Here is a 25,754-nt window from a genome sequence, read left to right as displayed (position 1 = left end):
TGTTTCCCACCCCTGCCCCCAACTACCCCCAAATGAGGGGGATTTGTGTGTGTCACAAATCCTGAAATTAGATGTGAGGTTTATGTTTGGACAGAACTACAAATTCATACGTTTTTATGGTTATAGGTACATTATAAAACAGATTTTTTTTTTTTTTTTTTTTAGAAAAAGTAAGGACAGTGCTTCTTGAATAAATGAATAAGTAATTTGGTTCTTGGAAATGTTTTTTTTCTTTTGAATGTGTGTATATTTTCTGAAGAATAAGCCATGCTTTGGAGGAAGAATATAGTAATGCTGTTTATCAACAGTTTGTCTTTTTTTTTTTTTTTTTTGTCATTTTTTTTTTAAACATTATAATCAGATCCTGGGTTTAAAAAAGTAATGAAAGACTGCTGACTTAAAGTCAGCCAAGTCATCATGGTGTAATTAATAGTCTACTCAGTTTTCTCATTTAAAAAATTAGTTCTTTAAACTGGGGATTGTCTAATGTCCTTTCCAATTCTTAAATATGGGACTGTACTTTTGAGAGCTTCCTGAGAACCCAGCCAGCATTTGTTATATAGCATATTTCTGTGAAAATACCTTCTCTAATTCAAAATACATGCCTTACGTGACATTCTTACAGCTAAATCATAAGAGCACTATTGATGCGTCTTCTCCCCCTGGGACTGCACATATAACATGTGTACCATACTGTCTTTGGAGAGGTCGTTGTTTGAAAATGATACAAAGCTGACTTATTGGGATGCTAGTTTTTCATGTGTCCTTTAACGTAGGCGTTAAGAGCCGGGTATGCCCTGGAAAATCAAGATCCTTGAGAAGGAGGCGGGACTCTGGGAGGCAGCACGTTAAAGGTGCCCCAAGTTTGCTCTTACACGTGTCAACTTCTCACTATACTTTCTGATATTACAGGTTAATTTTTTCAAGGAATTTTGTGCATTTTCTCAGACATTGCAGCCTCAAAACAGGGATGCATTTTTCAAAACTTTGGCAAAGTTGGGAATTCTTCCTGCCCTTGAAATTGTAATGGTAATTATACAGTTTCTTTTCATGTTTGAAGTTGTGAATTTATAGTTTTATATTATGTATGTGAAAATATTTATTATAGTAATGCATATTGAGTTATTAAGTTGTGATTCATTTGATAGTGAATTATTACAAGTGTGTTTTCAGTCTTAATATTTTTATTAACTGAAATTTGTAATATTAATACGTAAGCACTTGCATATAATATGCCTTCAAGTGAATAAAAATCCACATGCTTTTTCAAGATTATTGTATCTTCTGTAACAATATTATGTTTCATAGAAACTATTAAAATATCTTTCCTTTTTAGACCAGTGAGTACAGTGAGGACAGCCTGGACAAAGGCAGCTCACCTGCAATGTGGGTTAGGGTGGTGGTCCTCATACATTTGCTTATATGATTTTTATCCATTGGTATTATATGAAAAATTAAAACTAAGAAATTTAAAAAATATTTATTAATTCATTGAAAAATAATAAAACATGTTGACATAAATAATATAACTTCTGTGAAAAAATAATTTAGAAGCAAAAAAATAATTTAGTGAGAAGATTGGTGGTGTTTCACATTTTTTTTTTTTTTAAGATTTTATTTATTTATTCATGAGAGACAGAGAGAGGGAGAGACACAGGCAGAGGGAGAAGCAGGCTCCACGCAGGGAGCCCGATGCAGGACTCAATCCCGGGACTCCAGCATCACGCCCTGGGCCAAAGGCAGGCGCCTAACCGCTGAACCACCCAGGTGTCCCTAGTTTCACCTTTTTTTTTTTTTTGCCAATCCCTTCAACATTTGGTGTAATAGAAGACAGCTAGATTCTCATAGCAACTTCTACATTTAGTTTGTTGTGATATCACATGTCTTGTAGCCTCTGGAAAACCCCATTATACTTTTGATACACTGAGAGTGAAAAGGGCCAATGAGGCCCTAGTATTATTTATTTATTTATTTTTAATTTTTTATTTATTTATGATAGGCACACAGTGAGAGAGAGAGAGAGGCAGAGACACAGGCAGAGGGAGAAGCAGGCTCCATGCACCGGGAGCCCGACGTGGGATTCGATCCCGGGTCTCCAGGATCGCGCCCTGGGCCAAAGGCAGGCGCCAAACCGCTGCGCCACCCAGGGATCCCAGTATTATTTATTATTATGAAGCAAAAGAAAAGGGTGTCGGACACCTCCTCAAAATTCCATGGACCACACCTTGAGAATTGCTGAGTTAGGGAATGTTTTCAGAATCACTTGGAGATTTTATGATTTATGAGTCATGTATCTTTTATCTATTAAAGAGAGAGAAGCATTCAAGATCACCACTTTAGAAAACTAAGCTGTGAACAAAGAGTGAAAATATCCAGAGTGCTTTCAAAAGCATCCTCTGTTAGGAGAGTCATAAGGAAGACAATCAGTTATTAAGAAGTAACTGGCAAATCCAGGACCAAAGACAGATTCTGGAAAATTTTGAAGTCTTTAACTAGATAACATCATTCATATCTTGCATATATGTAAATTAAAAAATTTTTACAACATTTGTAAAGTATAATAGTATAATCCTGTGCTGATTCTTACATTTAAATTCTCTGAATCTTTATCTTTGTTTTGATAAAACTGGCAGAAACTAATCATTGAGCTGCTTAAAAGCTTTTTAATATTCATAAAAGAAAAGGAAGAAAAGATTTCAGTACAATGTCTAAATCCAAAAAGTTGATGTGCATAGATTTGGGAAAGGGAACACAGCACAATTTTTGTTAACAGTCTCTAACCTAATTTTCCTTTTACTAGGGCATGGATGATTTGCAAGTCAGATCAGCAGCTACAGATATATTTTCTTATCTAGTAGAGTTTAGTCCATCCATGGTCCGAGAATTTGTAATGCAAGAAGCCCAGCAGAGTGATGATGTAAGTAATAATGCTCTGATTCTATATGAATTACCTGTAATGTTTGCATACTATTGAAAAAAGGTATAACTACAATCTTAATCTTGAATGAAGCAAAATAGGTTTCTGACCATTGTGACTTCAGCAAGCCCAGAATATGTGGCATTTGATTTATTTATTGTAAAAAAAAGTATTCAAACTTGTATTGAGATAGATTATAATAGAATCAAATTTTTCAAAGAAGTTCAAGTGCTAATGATATGTAATTTCAAGCCTGTAAGTCAGGCACTTCTAGTATGACTAACAAGTTGCTTTCACTTGTTCAAATTTGTATTTTTTTTCCCAGTGTGAATAGATGTTTAAGAATGAGACCAATGTGTTTTCTCACTACAGAAATACTTAAAACTTTACCCTTATACTGTTTTAAAAACAAAATGAAGAGAGGCGGGAGGCAGGGGGCTAAAAAATAAGAAAAAAGAGAGAAAAGAAAACAAAAACAAAATGAATATATAGCTGGAATTTAAAATATCCCTTTATCAAATATATTTTAGTGTTATATAGAAAATAAATGTATGTTCCTACTTAAAGAAGATTTTGATTTCTGTTGTTAATTTGATCCTTCTTATGAGTTACTATTGAATTAAACCACAGTTGTTTTATATGTTTTGTGTTTAATCTCTTAATGTTTTCTTAGATTTTTGCATTTTTTGTTAGGTTTTTTTTTTTTTTTTAATTTTTTTTTATTATTATTTATTTATGATAGTCATACAGAGAGAGGCAGAGACAAGGCAGAGACACAGGCAGAGGGAGAAGCAGGCTCCATGCACCGGGAGCCCGATGTGGGATTCGATCCCGGGTCTCCAGGATCGCGCCCTGGGCCAAAGGCAGGCGCCAAACCGCTGCGCCACCCAGGGATCCCAGGTTTTGTTTTTTTTAAGCAATTTTATTTCAGAATCAGTTTGAGCTAATGCTATAGTTTTAGGCAATAGAAAAGAAGTAGAAGAAATCTTATGTTAAGTATATTTCAGGGTAGCCCGGGTGGCTCAGTGGTTTAGAGCCACCTTCAGCCCAAGACGTGATCCTGGAGACCTGGGATCAAATCCCACGTCAGGCACCCTGCATGGGGCCTGCTTCTCCTTCTGCTTGTGTCTCTGGCTCTCTCACTCTCTCTCTCTCTGTGTTCTCATGAATAAATAAATAAAATCTAAAAAATAAAAATAAAAAATAAAATTTTAAAAAAAAGTATATTTTAAGTATTTTTTAAAAACCCCAAATAATGCTAAATCTGACTTGAAAGAAATAAATATCTAGTTTATTAATCAGTTTATAATCTCTCTATTGGTGTGTATATCTTTGTGTCATCCTTTACAGAAGGTAACTTCGAATTTAACACTCTTCGTTGCTGCATTCTCAGTGATGTGTGTGATTAAGGGCATTCATTATTATATCTTTTCAGACCGTGAAAATAGTAAGCTGCTAACTTTTAGAATTAACTCTGAAAGTTTTTATTTCTATTTTCATTAAAAATATTTTCTTGTTCATTTAATTGACAGATAAGACTTAGAGAATCCCTTACTGATTTTTAACAATGAAAAGTCCCTTTCTCAGTTTTTCTTTTTTCTTATAATCATAGTCTTCAGTCTTTCATTTCCCCCAAGTTTTCTGAGATTTAGCAGTTTAACATTTAAAATTTTTGTTGCCTCAAAATAAATGAGTTAGCCCACAATTTTTTTTTTCTTTCTTCAAAATTAAGTTATTCTACATGGTAAATTCTATGTTGAGTTCCTGGTAACCTTTAGAAAGAAAAAACTTTCCTGTGTATTTATTTGGTAGGCAGTTGACATTTTGATCCCCTTTTAAATAAAGTAAATTCACAGCATTCAAACTTTCCAGTATTATGGAGCAGATTTGGTTTTAAGAACTTGGATTACATATTAAAATACGTGTTGAGCAAGAGGAATTATTAACATATTTTACTATAGTTATTTCTATCCAAGCTAGAAGGATAGATCTAGTCATAATTGTCTTTTTGTTATGCCACTGATTTCACTTATTTTTATGCTAGTGTCCTTTGAAACATTTAGTAAAGCCTACTGTGAAATGTGACTGGATAAGTAATGCAGCTATTACTGAACCACTTATTTTGGCAGGTATTTTCACTGTATTTCTCACTTGAGATTGAACTCATTTTAATTATTTAAGAATATAATAATAGCATTGGAGTTATTTTTTTAAGAGTCCTTATTTTGTAAAGTTTTATACTAAATACTTAATAAATTATATATGTTAAAGTTACTTTTAAATAATAATGAAGATGAAATTTGCAATAATAAAGTTTAAAAAAGGCATAAGCTAATCTCTATGGGTTAACTGTTTGATAGTTTGCTTTGAACATGTTTCTTAAAATTGCATCCATTTTTGACTTCTTATTCTGAAGTGATTTTAAATTTACAGAAAAGTTAAAATAATAGTACAAAGAACTCCCATATATACTTCACCCGGATTCCCCAGTTGTTAATATTTTATCTCAAATTTGCTTTATCATACTCTCTGCTTATATTTGTATGTACACATTTATACACAGACATAATTATTTTTGTTCTCAGTCATTGAAGAATAAGGTATAGAAATAATGACACGGTGCCTTTTAACCTGTATCTACTTTAGTGTTTTCTGTTATAATTATCAATATCAGGAAGTTAGTATTTTTACAGTCCTAATATCTAACTGTAGTCCTAACTCAAATTTTGTCAGTTGTCCCAGTAATGTTCTTTTTAACCAAGACAAAACTGAAAACTTTCAGGTCCAGTATCCAACAATCTGGATTTATTTCATGGTTCCTCATGATTTGATTTAGGTTGTTATTTCTTTGTGTCAGGAGTGGTATAGAAGTAATGTTTCATTCATTGCATCACATCAAGAAATTCCCTCAACTTTAAAAAATGAGCTTAAAGGGTTTTTTGTTTAGATTGTTTTGCTATTTCACAGACTTTAAGGAGTTGGACCGTTAAATTCTATAGAATTTGAAGAGCTGTGTTTGCTTTCTTCTGACATGGCAGATGGATTAAAAGAAGTATTATATTTGTAGCCTTCATTCATGTTGCTATGAAACAAATTTCATGTGCATTTTTAAAAATAATTCTTATATTTACATATAAAAAACAAAAATGTTTCCACAGCATCCATCAGTTTTTAATCTACTTCAGAATAATGTTCCTGCTCCTGACATTCTTTCTTTTTCCTCTTATTTACTATATTCATGGAATCTAAGATATGTGGATGCTAATATTTTCTTGATCTTACAGGAAAGCGTTAGTGGAAAATATTCATTTGACTTTGTCATGTTTGTGACTTGTCTGATAATGACTGTGTAATGCCATAGATTGTAAAATGTATCTCAATATCAAGAAGTTAAAAGTTTTAAGAAATCTTAGAAACAATGGAATAAAGTATGTTCTTTATCTTTCCCAGTCAGAAAATAGAGTTGCCAGATGATAACCTGGATAATCTCTGAATTCCATGTGTAGGAACCCAGAACTTCCCCTCTGTTGGCTAATTATTTTTTGCGGTATTGCAACATTTTTAAACCCACAGAAATAAACTTTTAAAAACCAGTATGTGCTTCTAAGAATAGTATGAGATTGGAGTGTGATGAAACTAATGGTAATGGGAGTATCATTTCTCTAAAACTTTGATTTAGAAATAACTAAAACCTTGAAAAGTCTCTTGGAAACTTTGGTTAAATCAGATTTCATGGGCCTATATGGTCTCTGTTACAATTACTCAACCCTGCCATCATAATGTGAATTGTCCGTAGATGGTGTAACTATGTTCCAGTAAATTTTTCACCTTAAAGTTTTATTTACAAAGTAGGCAGCCAGCAAAGTAGCCTTGTAGTTTGCCAACCCCTGACTTAGACCCCTTTCTCAGAACATTGCAGGTGTTTAGAGGCTCACTCTGAATTGAAGGTTTTAATTGCAGAAGCTGCTATGGCAGTGTAAAAAGTTAAAAGAGAGACCATAGAAATAAGCAGGCTTCAATAGGAAGGAAATCATTGGGCCCTCTTAATTAAGACTGTAAATTTAAAGGGAGATGAAGGTGTGTGTGTGTGTGTGTGAGTGTTCTCTAGAATAGATTTTGGTGCTCCAGCATTGACACATATTAACTGGAGTTACTCTATAATGGTTTATTTGCACATCAAGTCATCATTTGGCTTTTGAAGGAATATTCCAGTAGTTTTTCTCACATCTTCGTTATTTAGCTGCACTTGCTTGAGCATGAGTTTTTTTTCTAGCCTGAGTAATGCCATTGTTGGAGAACCAGTTTAAGGAAAATTAGATTTGTATGTGTAGTATTTTAATGCCAGTAAAGAACTCTAGTAGACAGAAATAAGTCAAATTTTGAAAGAGGTTCAACTTACAGTGATTCCATTCCCTTTGTTCTGCTATTGGAGAAATAGGCATGGGAGAGTTAATGAGGATACTTAGTGTGTATTTAAGATGACTGTACTGGAGTTAGAGAGTCTAGGTCCTTCGGTTCAGCTAGGTTCAGCTATTCCTTCTAGGAATAGCTTGCTCTTTTGTGTTAATTAAGAGATGAAACGTGCCGTACAGATATAATGTTGATAATACATTGCTCATTGATGTATGTTCAGTCATTTGTTACATTGTTTTTGGAGCTATTTGTTCATTGTTTCTGAAAAATAGTATTACTTTTGAGCATATGTAGTCATGCATTGTAGTAGATTAATTTTAATTGTTTACTGAGGAAGATGTACCTTTGGAATAACACTGTCTTGTTGTTCCATACTGCTTTGTGGGGTAGAATCTCTAAATCTGTGGTTAATTCTAGTATTTTATTTTATTTTATTTTATTTTATTTTATTATTTTATTTTATTTTATTTTTTTACACAGAAAATTCTATTATTTTAGAAGTTGATTTTTACTTAATTTGACAGAATTCAGAAAAATAATAATAATAATAATAGAACCTAACATATATCCTAGGGCTTATCTCATTTTTCCACATCTTTCATTGTCTTTCACTGGCCGATGCCTACTGTATTACCAACTGTAGTTTCATATTTTGTCCAGTTTTCTGTTGTTGTTGTTCTGGGTAAAAACTAAACCTAGTTCCTGTGACTCCATCTTATCCAAAAGCAGAAGTCTGTGTGTAGTTTCAGAGCAGATTTTAGTGCAGAAGTCTAACTCTTATTACAGAATTAGAAAGTTTGTGGATTCATCTCTCTTTTGTGTTTTCTTTAGTAAATTATTTTTGTTTCATTAACGTACTACTTAAGAGCTATAAAAATAAACCCATCTGACACAAGAATTTGGAAGCCATCTTTTTTTTTTTTTTTTTTTTTGAAGATTTTTATTTATTTACTCATGAGAGATAGAGAGAGAGCGAGAGAGAGAGAGGCTGAGACACAGGCAGAGGGAGAAACAGGCTCCATGCAGGAAGCCTGATGCGGGACTCGATCCCGGGTCTTCAGGATAACGCCCTGGGCTGAAGGAAGCGCTAAACCTCTGAGCCAGACTTTTATATCATTGCATGTGGAAGTTAGTATTTTGATTATGAGAAATTCTCATATTTTGCCCTTTTTCTCCCCTTGCATCTTTTTTCTGATTATCCTGGTTTTTTTTCCCCCCTTTTCTTTAACAATGAAACTATAATAATAAACTTGAAGAGTGCTGTTTAGTTTCTATGATGATGGAAAAGTTTATTCTGTTACCATTCAACAAGGTAACCCCTTGCTACCTATGGCTACCAAGCACTTAAAATTTAGGTAGTGTGACTAAGGAATTACTGGCTTTAATTTTAAACTGCCTTTTGTGTGGCAAGTAGATACCATATTGAACAGCACAAGATTAGAATATTTGCTACCTATATAGTCTAGAATTGAATCTTTTCTCTTACAACCATTCTAAGCAAAGGATGACTTGATCAGGTCTCTGTTTTAGAAGGGTAGTTCTAATAGCATCATGATGGAGAGATAACTGGAGAAGGAAGGCCTGACCTGTGACAAAAGAAAGGAAGAGGAGAAAAAGGAATTAATGTATTACTTAAGAATGGGTTTGGCCTCATATATCAGAAGAATCAGGAATGGCATCACTAAGAAAGACTAGGAAATACCAGGTCTCATCCCCACAACAGAAATTGATTTAACAACTAGTAACAGACACGAATACCTCCACCCAGCTTCTAGAGTCCAGATTAGAGATTATAGTACTTGAGTGGAGCACAGAAATGAGAAATGATGCATTGAAAGGGTAGGAGCAATTTCACTTTACCTTTGTCACTTCTCCCCAAGTCAGCATAGCACACCACTGAGAGAGATCCTCTGGGCCCACAGATTCTCTCATGGGGAAAGGGAGTATAAAGTGAGAGTGTGATATCCCTAGCCTTTCAGAACATTACCCATGAGGGCCATTTCTTTCTTGTGCTATCCAGAACAGTGAGGGAATCACCTTGCAATAGCTAAGAAGAAAGAAAAGGAGCAGGGACTCTCAGCACCACCACACACATTTCAATAACTGGCCCATGTACTCTGGTAATGAACCCCATCAGCTGACCCAGCCAAAAACTCTGACTAGGCTGACTTGTGAAGAATTTTCCTTGCCAAAGCCAGTCTTTAAAGACCGAAAGAGCTAATTGCTTCTTTAGATGGGCAGACAGCAGTGCAAGATTACAAAGATCAGGAAAAACTTGATACCACCATAAGCTATCATAGCTGACCCTAAAATAATGGAAAACTGTGAACTACCTGACGATCCAAAATAATTGTCCTAAAGAAGCTCAGTGAGCCGCAAGAGAACACACATAACTAAACGAAATCAGAAAAATAGTACATGAACAAAATGAGAAGTTCAACAGAGACACAAACTATTAAAAAATAATCAAAATCTAGAGCTAAAGAATACATTGACTAAACTGGAAAGAAAGAAAAAAAGCAATAAACAACTTTAGCAGCAGATTCAATCAAGTAGAAATAAAAATAGAAAACTCAAAGACCAGCCATTTGAAAATATCCAGTCAGAGAACTAAAAGAAAAAAAGAATGAAAAATAGTGGAGAAGAGCTTTCATGTATTATGAGATATCATAAAGAAAACAGTATACACATTATAGGAACCTCATACCTCGAAGGAGAAGAGAAAGAAAGGGGGAAGAAATTTATTTAAAGAAATAATGGCTAAAAAAAAAAAGAAAAAAGAAAAAAAAAAGAAATAATGGCTAATAGCATCAAATCAGGGGAAAGAAATGGTCGTCCAAGCACATGAAATTTATATGTCTTCATATAGGCTATCCAAAGAGATCTTCACTAAGACACATTACAATAAAACTATCAAAAGTCAAAAACAGAGAATTTTTAGAGCAGCAAAACAAAAAACTAAAAAAACCTCATCATATATAAGGAAACTCCCATAAGTTTTAGCAAATTTCTCAGCAAAATCCTTACAGGCCAGAAGAAAGTGAGATGATAAATCCAAAGTGTTAAAAATGCCAACTGAGAATGTTTTACCTGGCATCACTAGACTGGTCTTAGAAGACATGCTAAAGGGAATTCTTAAAGTTAAATGAAAGAACACTAAACAGCTCCAAGAAAACATGTAAATAGAAATGGTGTAAATCTCACTGGTGGGGCAGCCCCAGTGGCGCAGCGGTTTGGCGCCGCCTGCAGCCCAGGGCGTGATCCGAGACCTTGGATCGAGTCCCACGTGGGGCTCTCTGCGTGGAGCCTGCTTCTCCCTCTGCCTGTGTCTCTGCCTCTCTCTCTGTGTATGTCTCTATGAATAAATAAATAAAATCTTAAAAAAAAAAAATCTCACTGGTGAAGGTAAATATGTAGACGGATACAGAATGATATAATACTCTATTCATGGTGTATAAATCACTTTTAACCCTAATACAAAAGGTAAAAGACAAATATTAATAACTATAATTACAAAAATTAATAGATACACAATATAAAAAGAAATCTGACATCAACAGTATGTAGGTTGGGAGTAAAAGTGTAGAGTTTGTTTGCAATTGGTGATGAGATGTTAATATTCAAAATATGTAAGGAATTCCTGCAGCCCAGTAGCAAAAAATATAACCCAATTTGAAAATGGGCAAAGGGACTAAACAGACATTTCTCCAAAGTACACATACATCTATTAGGATGGCAAGTATTGGAACTTCAGGAGAAGATGGTGGTCTGTACAGGAGCTAAAGTTCCTCATAATTTTCTCTTGTTGGAAGAACTTGAGGGATGAAAGGTGTAGTAAGCAATGGTACTGTCATTTATACATAAACCTAGAGTACTCAAAATAGAGTTCAGGCTTACAAGATGAAAGCATGGAGAGAAGAGTCAGATGCTGTGGAAGCATGTGTGTTTCTGAAAAGTGAAAAATCTCAAGAAGAAAAAACAAATGGCATGCTTTATCCATCTTGCTTATTGAAAGCTTCAGGTGAAGTCATCTGAAGTAGCAGGTACAATGAATATTGTCACAAATGGTGTTAAGTTTTGAAGTGGTGAGGGTGCTGACTAGTAGTATCAAACATAGTTCAATATTGTTTTGATGCCTGTATTTATAATTAAAAAATGTGGAGGAAATCATGGATTTCTGTTAAAAGCCATTCCTATGTGTGTTACATGTAACAGACATTGTAAATATTTACAGTCTTTGTTTGACAAACCAGTGCATTTAAGTGCAGCCAACAGAAAGGAAATAGGTTTATGGATATATGATTTTGAGATGAAGGTTAGTCTTAAAATGTAAATAAAATGTGGAACCTGTCCTCAAAAAAAAAAAAAAAAAGGATGGCTAATATAAAAAAATAATGATAACAAGTCATGATAAGGATGTGGAGAAAAGAAGAGCCCTTGTACATTGATGATGCGGATATACTGGTGCAGCTATCATGGAAAACAGTATGGAAGTTCCTCTAAAAATTAAAATAGACTACTATATGACCCAGCAATCTTCTGTCTATAAATCCAAAAGATCTTAAAGAGAAATTTCTTCCTTGTTCATTACAGCATTATTCACAATAGTCAAGACATCTAAGCCACCTCAATGTCCATCTGCAGATGAATTGATAAAATTTGTCACATATATACAGTAGAACATTATTCAGCATTGTAATAGGAAATCCTGTTCACTTGAATGAACCTAGAGGACATTTTGCTAAGTGAAATTAGCTAGACACAGAAGGAATAATACGTGATAATTCTTAAATGAGGAATATAAAATAGACTCCTAGAATAAGAATAATGGTGCTTGCTAGGGGATGTGGAGTGGGGGAAATGGGGAAGACATTAGTTAAAGGGTATATAGTTTTAGTTATACAGGATAAGTAAGTTCCAGAGATCTACTATACAGTATCATAGTACCTAAGAATATTATATACTTAGAATTTTGCTAACAGAGTAGATACTATGTTAAATGTTTTTATCACACACAAAAAAGAGAAACCAACTTAGAATAGTTCTACCTAATAAAAGTTTTATTAATGTCACAATAAGTCATGAGCAGCTCCATGATACCCTCAGATAGCAGCTCATGATGCCAAAAGACTTTCATCTCTTGAATCAGTCATCCTCATTTTCTGGTTTTAATGTCTGTTACCGTGAGGTTGAAAGATTTCTATTCCACCTCCAGGAATAAGAAAGGCAGAAAGCAAAATAAGAGAGCAGATAGCTTTTGTGTTTCATTTTAAAGCACTTTCCTGAAGGTTCTACTTAGCGGTTTCTACTTGGATTTCTTTGGCCAAAAGGAAGTTACCCTTAGCTATGAAGGATTGGGAAACAATGTTTTTACGAAGTACATTACCTCTGAACAAAATTTGGGCTCTGCTAGCAAAGCAAAGAAAATAGAGACTAGGTTGGCATCTTGTAGTATCAACCATAGTCCACTCTAGCTACCTAACTTTCATACATATTTTTCTTTCCTCACCCACCCTTCCCTCAAGGGAGACAAATCAAGTTTCTGTTCACTTTTGTATCCAGTACCACGTACAGAATATTTGAGTATTAGGTAGTCCTCTTCAAGTCCAGATAAGCCTCCCCAGTGTTTCAGTGACCTATAAACAGATAGTTTATCTGCCCCCAACATCACAACTAAAGTGCTTTTATTTGGTAAAAGAGAGCATACAGATAGCAGTCGTTCATTCACAACTGTGATTCACTGGTTCATCAGATATTTGTTGAATAGCAATGGTGTGGACTCCTTGTCCTGGGAAGTCTCTAAAGAATCCCCCTTGCCTATTTTTTTCCAAAGCCTTTCTTCCCTCAAGACATTATCACTGTGTCTACATCTGAGATGGGCAATAGAAGATGCCTTTCCTTCAAGGACCTATATAATCTTCACAGCCTACTTTCTGTTGGTGTGAGTTCTGTGGCCCAGTGGTGGTCTTAGAGATTGGACAGTCATGGAAGTGTTGCTTATTTTAAAACTTTCTTGACAGTTAAGCTTCCTCAACTATGTAGTAGGCTTCCAAACTATTTGCTTGTTATGGATTTTAAAGATTTTATCCAAGTCTAATCTCTTTTTTAAAAAGTCTTATTTATTAGAATGCGCGCTGCACGAGTGGCAGGAAAGGCAGAGGAAGAGGGAGAGAATCTTAAGCTAACTCCCCACTGAGGGCGGAGCCCAACTCCGGACTCAGTCTTACAACCCTGAGATCATAACCTGAGCCAAAACCAAGAGTCAGATGTTCAACCGATCGAGCCATCCAGGCACCCCATGTCCAGGCATAATTAATTCAGTTTATCTACTAACCTCTGTGCCCTTCCTGTCTGAAGCTTGAGTATCTTAAAATGTTCTAGAGAAGAGTATCTAATGCATATACCTCTCTCTGGCAGGGAAGTCTTACAGGCCTTTGAGAAAGGCAGTTCTTATTTCCTGAAAAGGCTATAGCTCTCTTTAGCAGTCATTTTCACTATGAAATACATAAATCAACATTTTTCACTTCCACGTGTTACTAAATTATGGGACTCAAAGTTTGGCATTGATACTGATGGAAGCAGGATTTATGAGAAGCTGCATGTAAGAGAGAAAACAGGAATAAATAGTTTGAAGAATGTATATTGAAATGACATTTCAGTGTTATGAGCTATACCTACGTATTTCTTGCCACTGTGGTTTTATTTAGATATAACCTACATTCATTATTTATGATTTTTTGTGCCTACTTTAAATGCATAAACTTATGAAAGAAGATTATATATAATTTAGCGAATTATCTAAGGCCCTAATTAACTGGTAGAATATAAGTAGTACACATTGACATAAATTTAAAGTAAGTAAATGCCCTAGCATTGTCCTGAAGAAAGTTCATTGGATGACACCTTTTTGTAGTATCTTAGTATTTACATGACTTGTGCTTTGCTGATCCCACTAGAATAAGAAAGAGCAAGGGGATCCCTGGGTGGCGCAGTGGTTTAGCACCTGCCTTTGGCCCAGGGCACGATCCTGGAGACCCGGGATCGAATCCCACGTCGGGCTCCCGGTGCATGGAGCCTGCTTCTCCCTCAGCCTGTGTCTCTGCCTCTCTCTCTCTCTCTGTGACTATCATAAATAAATTAAAAAAAAAAAATAAGAAAGAGCAGCAGATTAATGTGGAATCTCCCTTTTTCCTTGTAACTGAAATGAGGCTTGGTTCTGGATTTATTAATTCTGTGATTTTTATTTCATAATTCCTCTTTGAAGAGATTTTATTCTGTTTTTTTTTATATTTTATTTTATTTTATTTTTTATTTTTTTTTTATTTATTTATGATAGGGACACAGTGAGAGAGAGAGAGAGAGAGAGAGAGAGAGGCAGAGACACAGGCAGAGGGAGAAGCAGGCTCCATGCGCCGGGAGCCCGACGTGGGACTCGATCCTGGGTCTCCAGGATCGCGCCCTGGGCCAAAGGCAGGCGCCAAACCGCTGCGCCACCCAGGGATCCCTTTATTCTGTTTCTAATGCCATGACAGAATTGATTCATTAGTGTTCAAATTTTGAAACATGGTAGGGGTTAGGGTTCTAATTTTAAGTTAAGTGACTGTGACATGCTTTTGTTGGTTCTCTTCATGGAACACAGACAACTTTGCAGGGAAATACTTGTGGAAACCACAGTATGTTAAATTTAAGAGGGGCTAGCACAACAAAAGTAACAAAAAGTACTTTATCCTGGGGTTGCCTGAGTAACTCAGTCGGTTAAGCATATGCCTTTCAGCTCAGATCATGGTCCAAGGATCATGGTCTCAGGGTCCTGGAATGGAGCCTTAAGTCCTTGTCCCTGCTAAGCAGGGGGTCTGCTTTTGCCTCTGCCCCTCCTCCCTGCTCACGTGCATGCTTGCTCTCTCTCAAATAAATAAAATCTTTTTTTAAAAAGTGCTTTATACTGGGATCCCTGGGTGGCGCAGCGGTTTGGCGCCTGCCTTTGGCCCAGGGCGCGATCCTGGAGACCCGGGATCGAATCCCACGTCGGGCTCCCGGTGCATGGAGCCTGCTTCTCCCTCTGCCTGTGTCTCTGCCTCTCTCTCTCTCTCTCTCTCTATCATGAATAAATAAATAAAATCTTAAAAAAAAAAAAAAGAAGCTGATTGTTTTTAAAAAAAAAAAAAAAGTGCTTTATACTGAAGATTTATTGTTTTACAAAATTCTCCCAACTTAAGAAATTTATCTTCATCCCATGCAGTTCCTTCATTTCATTTCCTTCAGTTACTATCTTTCTTCCCCCAATAATAAGTATATTCTCAAATCAATTGAGTTGATGTCAAAACTTTTTTCTTTGATATGAACACTTTGTACTATAATTTTCAAGATTTCTTAAAAATACAGGAAGAGGCAAATACTGTATCTGCAAGCTACTTTGTAGTTTCATAATTAAGATCCCAAAACATGCAATTAATGCAGATCTCTATGGCATTAGATTATTATGTAACACAGTGTGCACCCACTTGCCTCCTGTGGAGAGTTGTATACTGGGTTTTCCTCACTGTTTGGTAGAAAGGATTTTCTCTTTTGAAACTGATATAATCTGTTTTAGGGTCACATGATGTATGATCTTCCTGTTCAGGTGGCTTCTAAATTCCAATCTGAGGCTGAAATTTAGAACAATAATCTTTTAGAATCTCTAATGAAGGGATCCCTGGGTGGCGCAGCGGTTTGGCGCCTGCCTTTGGCCCAGGGCGCGATCCTGGAGACCCGGGATCGAATCCCATATCAGGCTCCCGGTGCATGGAGCCTGCTTCTCCCTCCGCCTGTGTCTCTGCCTCTCTCTCTCTCTGTGACTATCATAAATAAATAAAAAATTAAAAAAAAAAAAAAAAAAAAAGAATCTCTAATGAACAAGAATCACCGATGATAAATGATTTTGTTTTCTACTTCCAAATGTTGATGTTGCCATAAGCTGTAGTGTGCTCTGTTTTTTTTTTTAGTGAGCTTTTTTCACTCTTATAAACTCTTTCAAGTTTATAGAACTTTGAAAAATACTGGGAATATAAAAGTTTAAACAAGTTCATTAAAAAAAAAAAAAAACAAGTTATTTTTTGGTTCTGGTTTTATTCTTTCAGCTGGTATATTTGTCTTCTATCCAAACCAGATCTAATGGAAATACATTTTCTTTCAGGATATCCTTCTCATTAATGTAGTAATTGAGCAAATGATCTGTGATACTGATCCTGAGCTAGGAGGTGCTGTTCAGTTAATGGGACTTCTTCGTACTCTAATTGATCCAGAAAACATGCTGGCTACAACTAATGTAAGAAATTATTCTGAGATAAAAATGTTTTGGTCTAGTCAGTTTAGGTAATTTAATGTATAATAAATTATGTATAATATATAAATTAATGTAAATATAAAATCTTAAAATGTGTACAATTTTGGAAAATAATATTTACGTATTTGTACACTTGGGATCCAAATAGCTGTGGTGTTCCTGCAGCAGTTTATTTGTGGTAAAATGCAAATTGTGATCTGCGAAAATCTTAGTAAAATGTTAGCATTTCTATTAATGGCCCTTGGCCTCATTCTGTTAACTTCTTAAAAATGAATGCACAACAGGGTACGTATGTGTAACACTGCTGAACTGTAAACAGTAAAAATGCCTAAGATAGTAAATTTTATGTTATGTATTCTTTAATCATAATGAAAGAATTAATATGTACTGAATGATGTCAACTACATGGTAGGAGAAGTCATTCAGAAAAGACTTATGGAAATATTCCAAAATATTAATAGTTGTCTCAAAGTGCTGGGATATTTTTTCTTTATAAAATTACTTTATATTTAGAAAAGAATGTATATATTGTGTTTAAATCATTACTTGTTTATGAGACCATTGTATAAAAAATAGTGGCCAAAAATCAAAAGACACTGTTTTCCAAGTTTCCAAATAATAAATTTTTGAAATTTAGAAAATAGATCTAAATTCTGTACTGTTCAAATGGCTTGATAAATCACTTTGGTGTTTTTCCCAATTTGGATATGCTATGAATGTAGTTTGAAATTTGTATATGGTATGGATAAGGAGTTTGAAATTTTAAGCAGTTAAGTTGGTCCTATATTACATTGCTTGACAGAGCCTTTGCATCTCAGATCACAAGCATGTTAGAAAAAAATTCTTCTGAATAATTTTCCTCAGAAATATTTTTTATAATCTTTTTCTTGCTTTCATTTTAATTTAGTTATATGAAATAGATTTGATTTTTCAGTTCTGCAGAAATACAATTAAGGTGAATATAACTAGTTTTTTGGTGCTTTCATGGTATCTTAAAGTATCTGTTATTTGTATATGACTTGCATTAACTCTTAAAGATATTAATTAAAAAGCAATATTTTAAAAAATTCTGTGTGTTTCAGAAAACTGAAAAAAGTGAATTTCTAAATTTCTTCTACAACCATTGTATGCATGTTCTCACAGCACCACTTTTGACCAATACTTCAGAAGACAAGTGTGAAAAGGGTAGGTAGGGTATCTTATCTGCTTATGATTTCCATTTTTAAAGAGTGAAATAAGTAGTATAACTATAACAGACTGTCTACTCAGTGCTTTATATGACAGAAAAATTACTACTGAAAAATTTAAACTGCAGTATAAAATCACGATATCCATTGTTTCAGAAGGTCTGTGTTAGAGAATGATACAGAAAATGTGGAAAAAGTATTACATCTTGAGGAAGAGAGATATAAACACTTTAACAAAAGGAGATTATCTAGAGTGGGCAAGAGTAAACAGTGTATTACCCTACATTAGAAAATCCAAGGGAACAGTCATTTTGGAGAATAATTTGTCAATAAAGTACAAGCTCTCTAGTTTCACAACATAAGGATCAAAAGTTGATGAGGTTAATCAAAAAAGTCGGTTAAAGCAGCAAAAAATTAAAATAACTAAACACTCTAAATGCTGACTCATTTACTAATATTTTGTATAGGGGTAAGGCTTTTTTTAATACTTTTTATTGTATTTCTATGTCCTCTTTCAGGCATAAACTACACACATAATTCATCAGCTATAACTTCTGGTTTTAAAGACTTCTAGACTGTATTAAACTTAGCCCATAGATACTACATTTTTATATTTCATCAGTCTGTGGTATTTAAATTATGTAATCATACTGCCAAAAATAATTAGTGTAAACAAAGGACATTTTGATATGCATACAATGTAACTGGTAAAATGAGAAATGAGGGGGCATATTCTCTTGAGAGTGTTAGCTAATTGGTAAGTCATTTTAAAGAGGAAGTCAGTTAAAGAGAATGTTTACTAAACTAAGTTGTGAAATGAGCATACCTTACATAATACCATCAATTCAATTTCTGAGTGTATATCCTAGGGAACATTTATGTATAATGCATGAACAGTTACAAGCATGTGTAAGAAAATGGAGAATGTGTTATAGTCATACAGTGGAATTCTATATAGCAGTTAAAATAACAATTTTGATGCCATCTAACTAGTTCTCAAAAATACAAAATTGGGTAAAACATGTTCCAGAACGTTTTCATGCAGAATAGCTTCATTTGTATAAATTAAAATAAATGCATTTTTAATCTTTATTTAAAAATAAGACATTTCCAGCTTATAGAAATATTTAGAAAATTGTAGGACAGAAACCCATATATATCCTGTTGGCTTTATCAAAACAAACTTACCCTATTTTTTTCAAATTATTTTGAAAAGAAAATAAATTACAGACACTGTTAGAGTTTCCTATGCACACCTTCACATTCTCACTTTACCCCATCGCTCAAGGAATGCTGAATTTGAAGTTTATCACACCATGTGTGTTTATATTATTATGACCTGTAATGCATTGTTTCTCATGTTTTTAAAACTTGATATGAATTCATTTCTGTTGTACACATTATTTTACCTTTTTTTTCTTTTACTCAGTGTATTTTTGAAATCTATCCATATTGATACCTAGAGTTCTTACTTATTTTTAACTTTTGCATAATATGGTCTCTTGTGTGTTGTAATTAGCCATTCGGTTTCTAATGTACATTTGTTTCTAGTTTGCTATTACACATAATGCGATAGACATTTGTATTTTTCCCTATGCCATTGTGCTCTAAGATTGTATGCCTAAAATTCAGAACTTAAAATATCCTACTTACTTTCAAAGTATAAATGATAATTGTTAACATGTATCATTCTGGAGTTTAAGAAATTCCTATATGGAGAGAAACATGCCCTAATTGTTGGAGGATGACTAAGAAGTAAAAGAAAATGTGTCAGTCTTATCTCTGGTTGTAACTTCACTTTTTTATCAGAATATTTATTGTTTTTTAACAGTTTCTCATCTGCACTCAGTTCTGTAAAAGATTGCAGATACAGGTATAATATTTGAAGCAACTATTTTTTTAAATTGAAGTATAGTTGACACATGATGCTGCATTACTTTCAGTGGACAGCACGATAGTTTAACAAGTCTATACATTAAGATATGCTCACCACAACTATAGCTACCATCTATCACCAAATGATACTACTACAGTACCATTGATTATATTCCCTGTGCTGTACCTTTTATCTCTGTGACATACATTCCATAATTGGAATCCTCTATCTCCCTTCACCCGTTTTGCCTGTCCCCTCACCCTCTTCACAATTAATTCTTCTTAGTGGTTATTCAGGTAAAATGAGATGGTCAAAAACATGCTTTGTATGTTGTGACTAGGAAAATATGGAATAATTACTGAAGTAACTGACTTTAACTTTTTTTGTTAGATAATATAGTTGGATCTAACAAAAACAGCACGATTTGCCCTGGTAAGTATAAATTCCTATTTTAAGAGTTAATACAGATAGTAAGCTTTTTTTGCTCAGAATATAATGCATTTATTTATACAAGGCTAAGAAAGGCATATATTTTTTAAAAAATCCAAAAAAAAAAATTACCTTTTTTCTTTATTGTAAAGAAGAACATTCCACTTTCTCTAACATAAAAGATGGAAAACTGGTTGGAATTTTGTTTTTTTCCTCCAAATTTAGAATTCTTTTTTTTTTTTTTTAATTTTTATTTATTTATGATAGTCACAGAGAGAGAGAGAGAGAGAGAGAGAGGCAGAGACACAGGCGGAGGGAGAAGCAGGCTCCATGCACCGGGAGCCCGACGTGGGATTCGATCCTGGGTCTCCAGGATCACGCCCTGGGCCAAAGGCAGGCGCCAAACCGCTGCGCCACCCAGGGATCCCTCCTCCAAATTTAGAAATTATTTTCTGATATCTTTTTGAAAAGACATCTGAAAGTTGAGTTCATTATTTATGAATCTGAGTGTAAGCACTGTTGCTTCTACTTGGAGCACACATACCCAGGTATCACGTTGAAAGTATGGAAAATATGCTGTGTCCACCTAGCATCCTATCTTTCTCTACTAGGCTTATCAGTGGTCTAGGAGAGCCAGTTTCAGTTGAGGAGACCATTTAGAAATTGGATTAGTTAGAGATACAATGATTAATTTGAGAAAGTAAAAACAAGACATTTGATTAACACTGAAGGTGACTGTTATAAAATCTTTTGTAATTAAATTGAGGAATTAAGAGTTTCTTTTTTTATTGGTGAGGGACTCTTTCAAATATTGGCTGTGGTGTTAGCGTTTATAGATTGGTCTGAAGCAAGTAAAAGTCTTTACTTGCATTTGATGTAGGAAAGATCTTCATAAATACCAGAACTATATTTTGTATTTTTAATGGCTATTCTGTTCTCAATAGAATGCTCATTTATTCCCGATACCTTCAGAGTTCCACAAAATATGTGTTAATCTTCTTGAAAAATAAAATAGTTGGATTAGATTTATTCTGTAAGGCTGTGATTCTAAAATTTCCTTGCAGTTTAATATTTCTTTCCTAAAACATTTATGATAGGTGTCAGTAATTATTGACATAAGTCCTTGGACCATTCAGTTTTGATGTTTATGAACCAATTTGAAATCATTTCATTAATGCATACATACACCAAGGCCTCTTGAGGGAGAAAAAGGTAGTGTATTTCAATGGGCCTCTCATAGATATCACGATTTAATGTTAGAAAGATTATTGTTAAAAAATCTTGTGTAATATTTTTCAGGTGATATTCAAATAGCCAAAATATCCTTTCCTTAAAGATATCTTTAAAGAAAGCATGTTAATTTTTCTTGGGGGAAATTTTGCTGCACCATGATAGGCAGAAAGCCTGAGGTATTTATTATTCTTTACTGTGAACCCTTTAATAGATTCATTAATATCAATAATGAAAGCATATATTAAAGAAACATTACTAAGAAGATATCAATGCAATGAGGGTTTTCTTATCATGTTTGTAGATTTTTATTTAGGCATTCTTTTTTTCCTTTTACCACCAATAAATACTTTATACAGAGCCTTAGAAAGTATCAGTTTGATCAATAAAACAATAGTATTTGAGAATCTGCTAATGAAAAAGTAAAAATCTGTAGCTTCTTTAATTTATATAAAAATGAAGAAATGCAGTTTAGCTTTTGCTCTAAAATATGGGACATAAACTTTATTCTCTTTAGGTGAATTGCAATATTTATTTTATTTTCATGTGATGACTTTCTTTGTAGATAATTATCAAACAGCACAGCTGCTTGCCTTAATTTTAGAACTACTCACATTTTGTGTGGAACATCACACATATCACATAAAAAACTATATTATGAACAAGGACTTGCTAAGAAGAGTCTTGGTCTTGATGAATTCAAAGCACACTTTCCTGGCCTTGTGTAAGTAACAATTTAAAAGAACATTCTTGTAAGATATTTTAAGGAACAATATTTTTAATAAAGATAAAACCTGAAACTACCCATATGAATTTTTTTTTTTAGCCGTATATATGCTGTCATGAGAAGTACTAATCTTTTGTTTTCTTTTATTTAAAGGACAAGAGGAATAGGTCATGGTGCTTCCCTACTCACATATTACTCACATTTAGATTGAATTAGATTAACTGTTGTGATAAAATACCATGTACGATGACGACATTTCACTAATAGAACAAGTCCTGCTGTCTTTCACATCTGTTTCATCAAACTATCATAGTGACTTTTTAAATTTGAGATATGGGCCTTGAAATGTTTTTGTATAACTCGGGTTATTTATTGAATTTATAAAATAGCTTATGAGTAGTCCCCCTCAGTATACCACTGGGACCAATAATCTCCAAACTTAAATGCTTCAGTATTGATTTTTGGCAAACTGTTAATTTTCCTTTCCTCTTGATAACTTTACCTGCAAATAGAGATAAAGTGACCTCCTTCACCCTCCAAATAAAAAAAGTTTTGTGTGTTTTTTCTGAGTATAAAAGTTACAGTCAAAATTGAAACATTTAATGTATAGTGAAAAGGTATTTTGCTACTCCACATAACACTGTAGTGAATAGTATATAAGTCTTTTAAGTACTGGTTTCTTTATTTCCATAGTACAGATTCCCAATAATGATAATGCCAGGACAAGATGTTTATATAGTTTAAATGTATCCTTTTAAATTTGAATTTCATATACAGCCTCCAGATTACTTTCCCAAAAGATTGAAGCCCTTGACACTCTTGCAGCACTCACTGATTCCTAAAATGTTATGAAGAGGATGATGGAAAATGTGGTATTTCATTTGTGTTTTTTTTTTTTTTTTTTTTTTTTTTTTTTTTTTCTTTAATTAACTTTTATTGGTGTTTAATTTACCAACATACAGAAAAACACCCAGTGCTCATCCCGTCAAGTGTCCACCTCAGTGCCCGTCACCCATTCCCCTCCAACACCCGCCCTCCTCCCCTTCCACCACCCCTAGTTCGTTTCCCCGAGTTAGGAGTCTTTATGTTCTGTCTCCCTTCCTGATATTTCCCAACTTCATTTTCCTTGGCAACATATTTTCATGTTTTAGTGCTTTTGAATTTTATCTGTTGTGAATTGCCTATTATCTTTTTCTTAGAGCTTTCATATTAGAGATATTAATTGTCTTTTGTCTTTTGCATTTGCCTTTATAGTATTTTTTCATATAACAGTTTTAAGATTCTCTGTGATGAAAAAATAGATCTCTTTTTTCCCTTTATGAGTTTTAGGGGTTTTGTTTTGCTTAGGAACATCTGTGTCCTAATATTACACAAATAAAATATTCTCCTCAATTTACTTCTAATATTTTTGTTATTTCACTTTTAACTTCCATATATAATATGTTTGAAGTTTGTTTTTGTATATGGTTTGGAGGGCTCACTTTGTTTTCTTCCAGATGGATAGCAAGTCATGCCAATCCCCTTATTAAATAAACTATGTTTTTCTTACTGAATTAAAATTTCTCTTTCATTATGCAGTAAATTGCCATATACATCTTGTGTCTTATTTCTTAACTATTATTTCTGAATCTGTTATTTTATAGATGAGTTAAATAGGAAAGTTTATTCTTAGGCCATTATGGCATCTCTTTTGTAAAGTTTAATACATGCTAACTCCCTACTCACTTTTTCTTTTCATAATTTTCTTGGTTCTTAGACATTGATTCTACCATAATAACTTAAAAATAATTTTATCTGGTTATTTATGATAAGATTATGTTAGGTTTTATATTAATTTTGGAAGGATTGATGTTCTCATGATAGGTGTTCCTATCTGACTTTCTGTAAATAATCCTTTTGGATAACTGCAAAGTAGTCCTATATCAAATCTCCATTATTTAAATGTTTACATTGCTTCAAGATCCATCATTATAAGTAGTGCAGTTCTAACTATATCCTATCATTTATCAGCAGTATATGAGAGTGCCTGTTTGCTCACATCTTTACTAATACTTACTTGTCTTTTTAATTTTAAATAACTATTTCTTGTCCTACAAAAAGAGGCGATGTTATAAGTCTAGCACTTCTCTTCACACTAGTTTTTGTTTTTTGGGGTTTTTTTTTCTTCACACTTCTTTAGTGTTACAGTTATCATATGTTTATACCTTATGTGACCTATTTCAGTTTTATTCTCAGATAATATTTAGGATCTCTTTTGACAGGCACATCTTCTTTTAATGACTTCCATCTGTGAATAGTGGGTTGAAATGAGAGATTTTTTTCAGTATTTAAAATATGAAAAGCCATGTTATACTGCTTACTTGTTACTCTATTGTTCTTTTACAAATACAGTCTGACTTGCCACAGTACATGTTTACCAAAGGCAAAACAACTCATAAGCAATTGGTAAACAAGGGTTAAAACATATAGGGTTAAAATGTATATATTATAATGTATAGGTAGTGTCAGTTCACAGATGATTTTTCCAAAGCAAAGAGAACTGAATTAGTGGGAATGAAACTATAGCCTTCATCAGAAGAGTAAAAGACCTTCAGCTCTCCTTGTTAAGCTGGCAGCAGCAAGCCCTTTGGCTTTATTTTCAGAAAATCAAAAGAAGTACCTACCTCCAAAGCTCCCTCTTGCAGAGAGATGAGGCAGTCTTGGGCAGGTTGCACCACTCTTGTGCCCACCTTCATGACAGACAGCCCTGCACTGATTCTGAGCTGCCATCACTACATCGTCTGCATGTCTACCAGCACTGCTCTGAGTACTGCCAGCATTGGCATTCGATGGTTTCTGTGGGGTTTTTTAAATCTCTAAACCATGGAGCTACCTACCAAGTATTGGGTTTTTTGCTAGCTCTAGCTACATGAGTTATACATATTTGAGTAGTCTTTCCTTAACTCTGTTTTTCCTCAAAACCCAATTATTTTTAGTGCACAGCTTTACTTTTTATTTTAGAAGAATATATATATCGCTTTATGTAAAAATGGCTGTATAATAATTGTTATTAATGAGATTATCAACTTGTTCCCTGTATTTTTAATTAGGTGCTCTTCGTTTTATGAGGCGGATAATTGGCCTTAAAGATGAATTTTATAATCGTTACATCACAAAGGGAAATCTTTTTGAGCCAGTTATAAATGCTCTTCTGGATAATGGAACTCGGTACAATCTGTTGAATTCAGCTGTTATTGAGTTATTTGAATTTATAAGAGTGGTAAGTTTATGTTAAAGGATTCTTAGTGAAATAAAATTATATGTTTAGCAATGTTAATATTTTAAACTATGAAATTCAGCATAGTGTTTTAATCCATGTTTATTCTATATTATTCCTAGTTCCATTTTTATTGGCCAAGTGTTTCAGAATTATATTTGGCATATGTGGACATTTGGCCAAGCATGCCATTCATGAGATCTCTGTAATCTATTGTAGGGGTAGCAATAAATAGAAAGGTTGAAAATAATTACTTTGGTAAACTTTGATAGAAGATGCATAAAAGGTAGCTATTATCATGGAATTTTAAGTTGAAGAGACCAGGAAGTTAGGTGGACCACTCCTTATTTTATAGATAGGGGCTTCACGTACTCGAAGTGATCAAATTGTTTATTCA

General features: G+C 33.9%; 1 protein-coding gene across 3 annotated transcripts in view; it reads left to right on the top strand.

Moving 5' to 3' along the window:
- Positions 1–25,754, top strand: part of PPP4R3B (protein phosphatase 4 regulatory subunit 3B) — a 62,964-nt gene that overhangs the window by 23,205 nt on the left and 14,005 nt on the right. For all 3 annotated transcript variants that reach the window (XM_041756870.1, XM_041756868.1, XM_041756871.1), the window contains exons 6-12: positions 913–1,029; positions 2,801–2,917; positions 16,503–16,634; positions 17,735–17,837; positions 20,106–20,147; positions 21,940–22,098; positions 25,191–25,360. In XM_041756870.1, the coding sequence (XP_041612804.1) occupies positions 913–1,029; positions 2,801–2,917; positions 16,503–16,634; positions 17,735–17,837; positions 20,106–20,147; positions 21,940–22,098; positions 25,191–25,360 (840 nt within the window). The remainder of the gene's footprint in view (positions 1–912; positions 1,030–2,800; positions 2,918–16,502; positions 16,635–17,734; positions 17,838–20,105; positions 20,148–21,939; positions 22,099–25,190; positions 25,361–25,754) is intronic.

This window comes from Vulpes lagopus, chromosome 5, assembly GCF_018345385.1.
Source record: "Vulpes lagopus strain Blue_001 chromosome 5, ASM1834538v1, whole genome shotgun sequence".
NCBI lineage: Eukaryota > Metazoa > Chordata > Mammalia > Carnivora > Canidae > Vulpes > Vulpes lagopus.
This window is presented reverse-complemented; position numbering and strand designations above follow the sequence as displayed.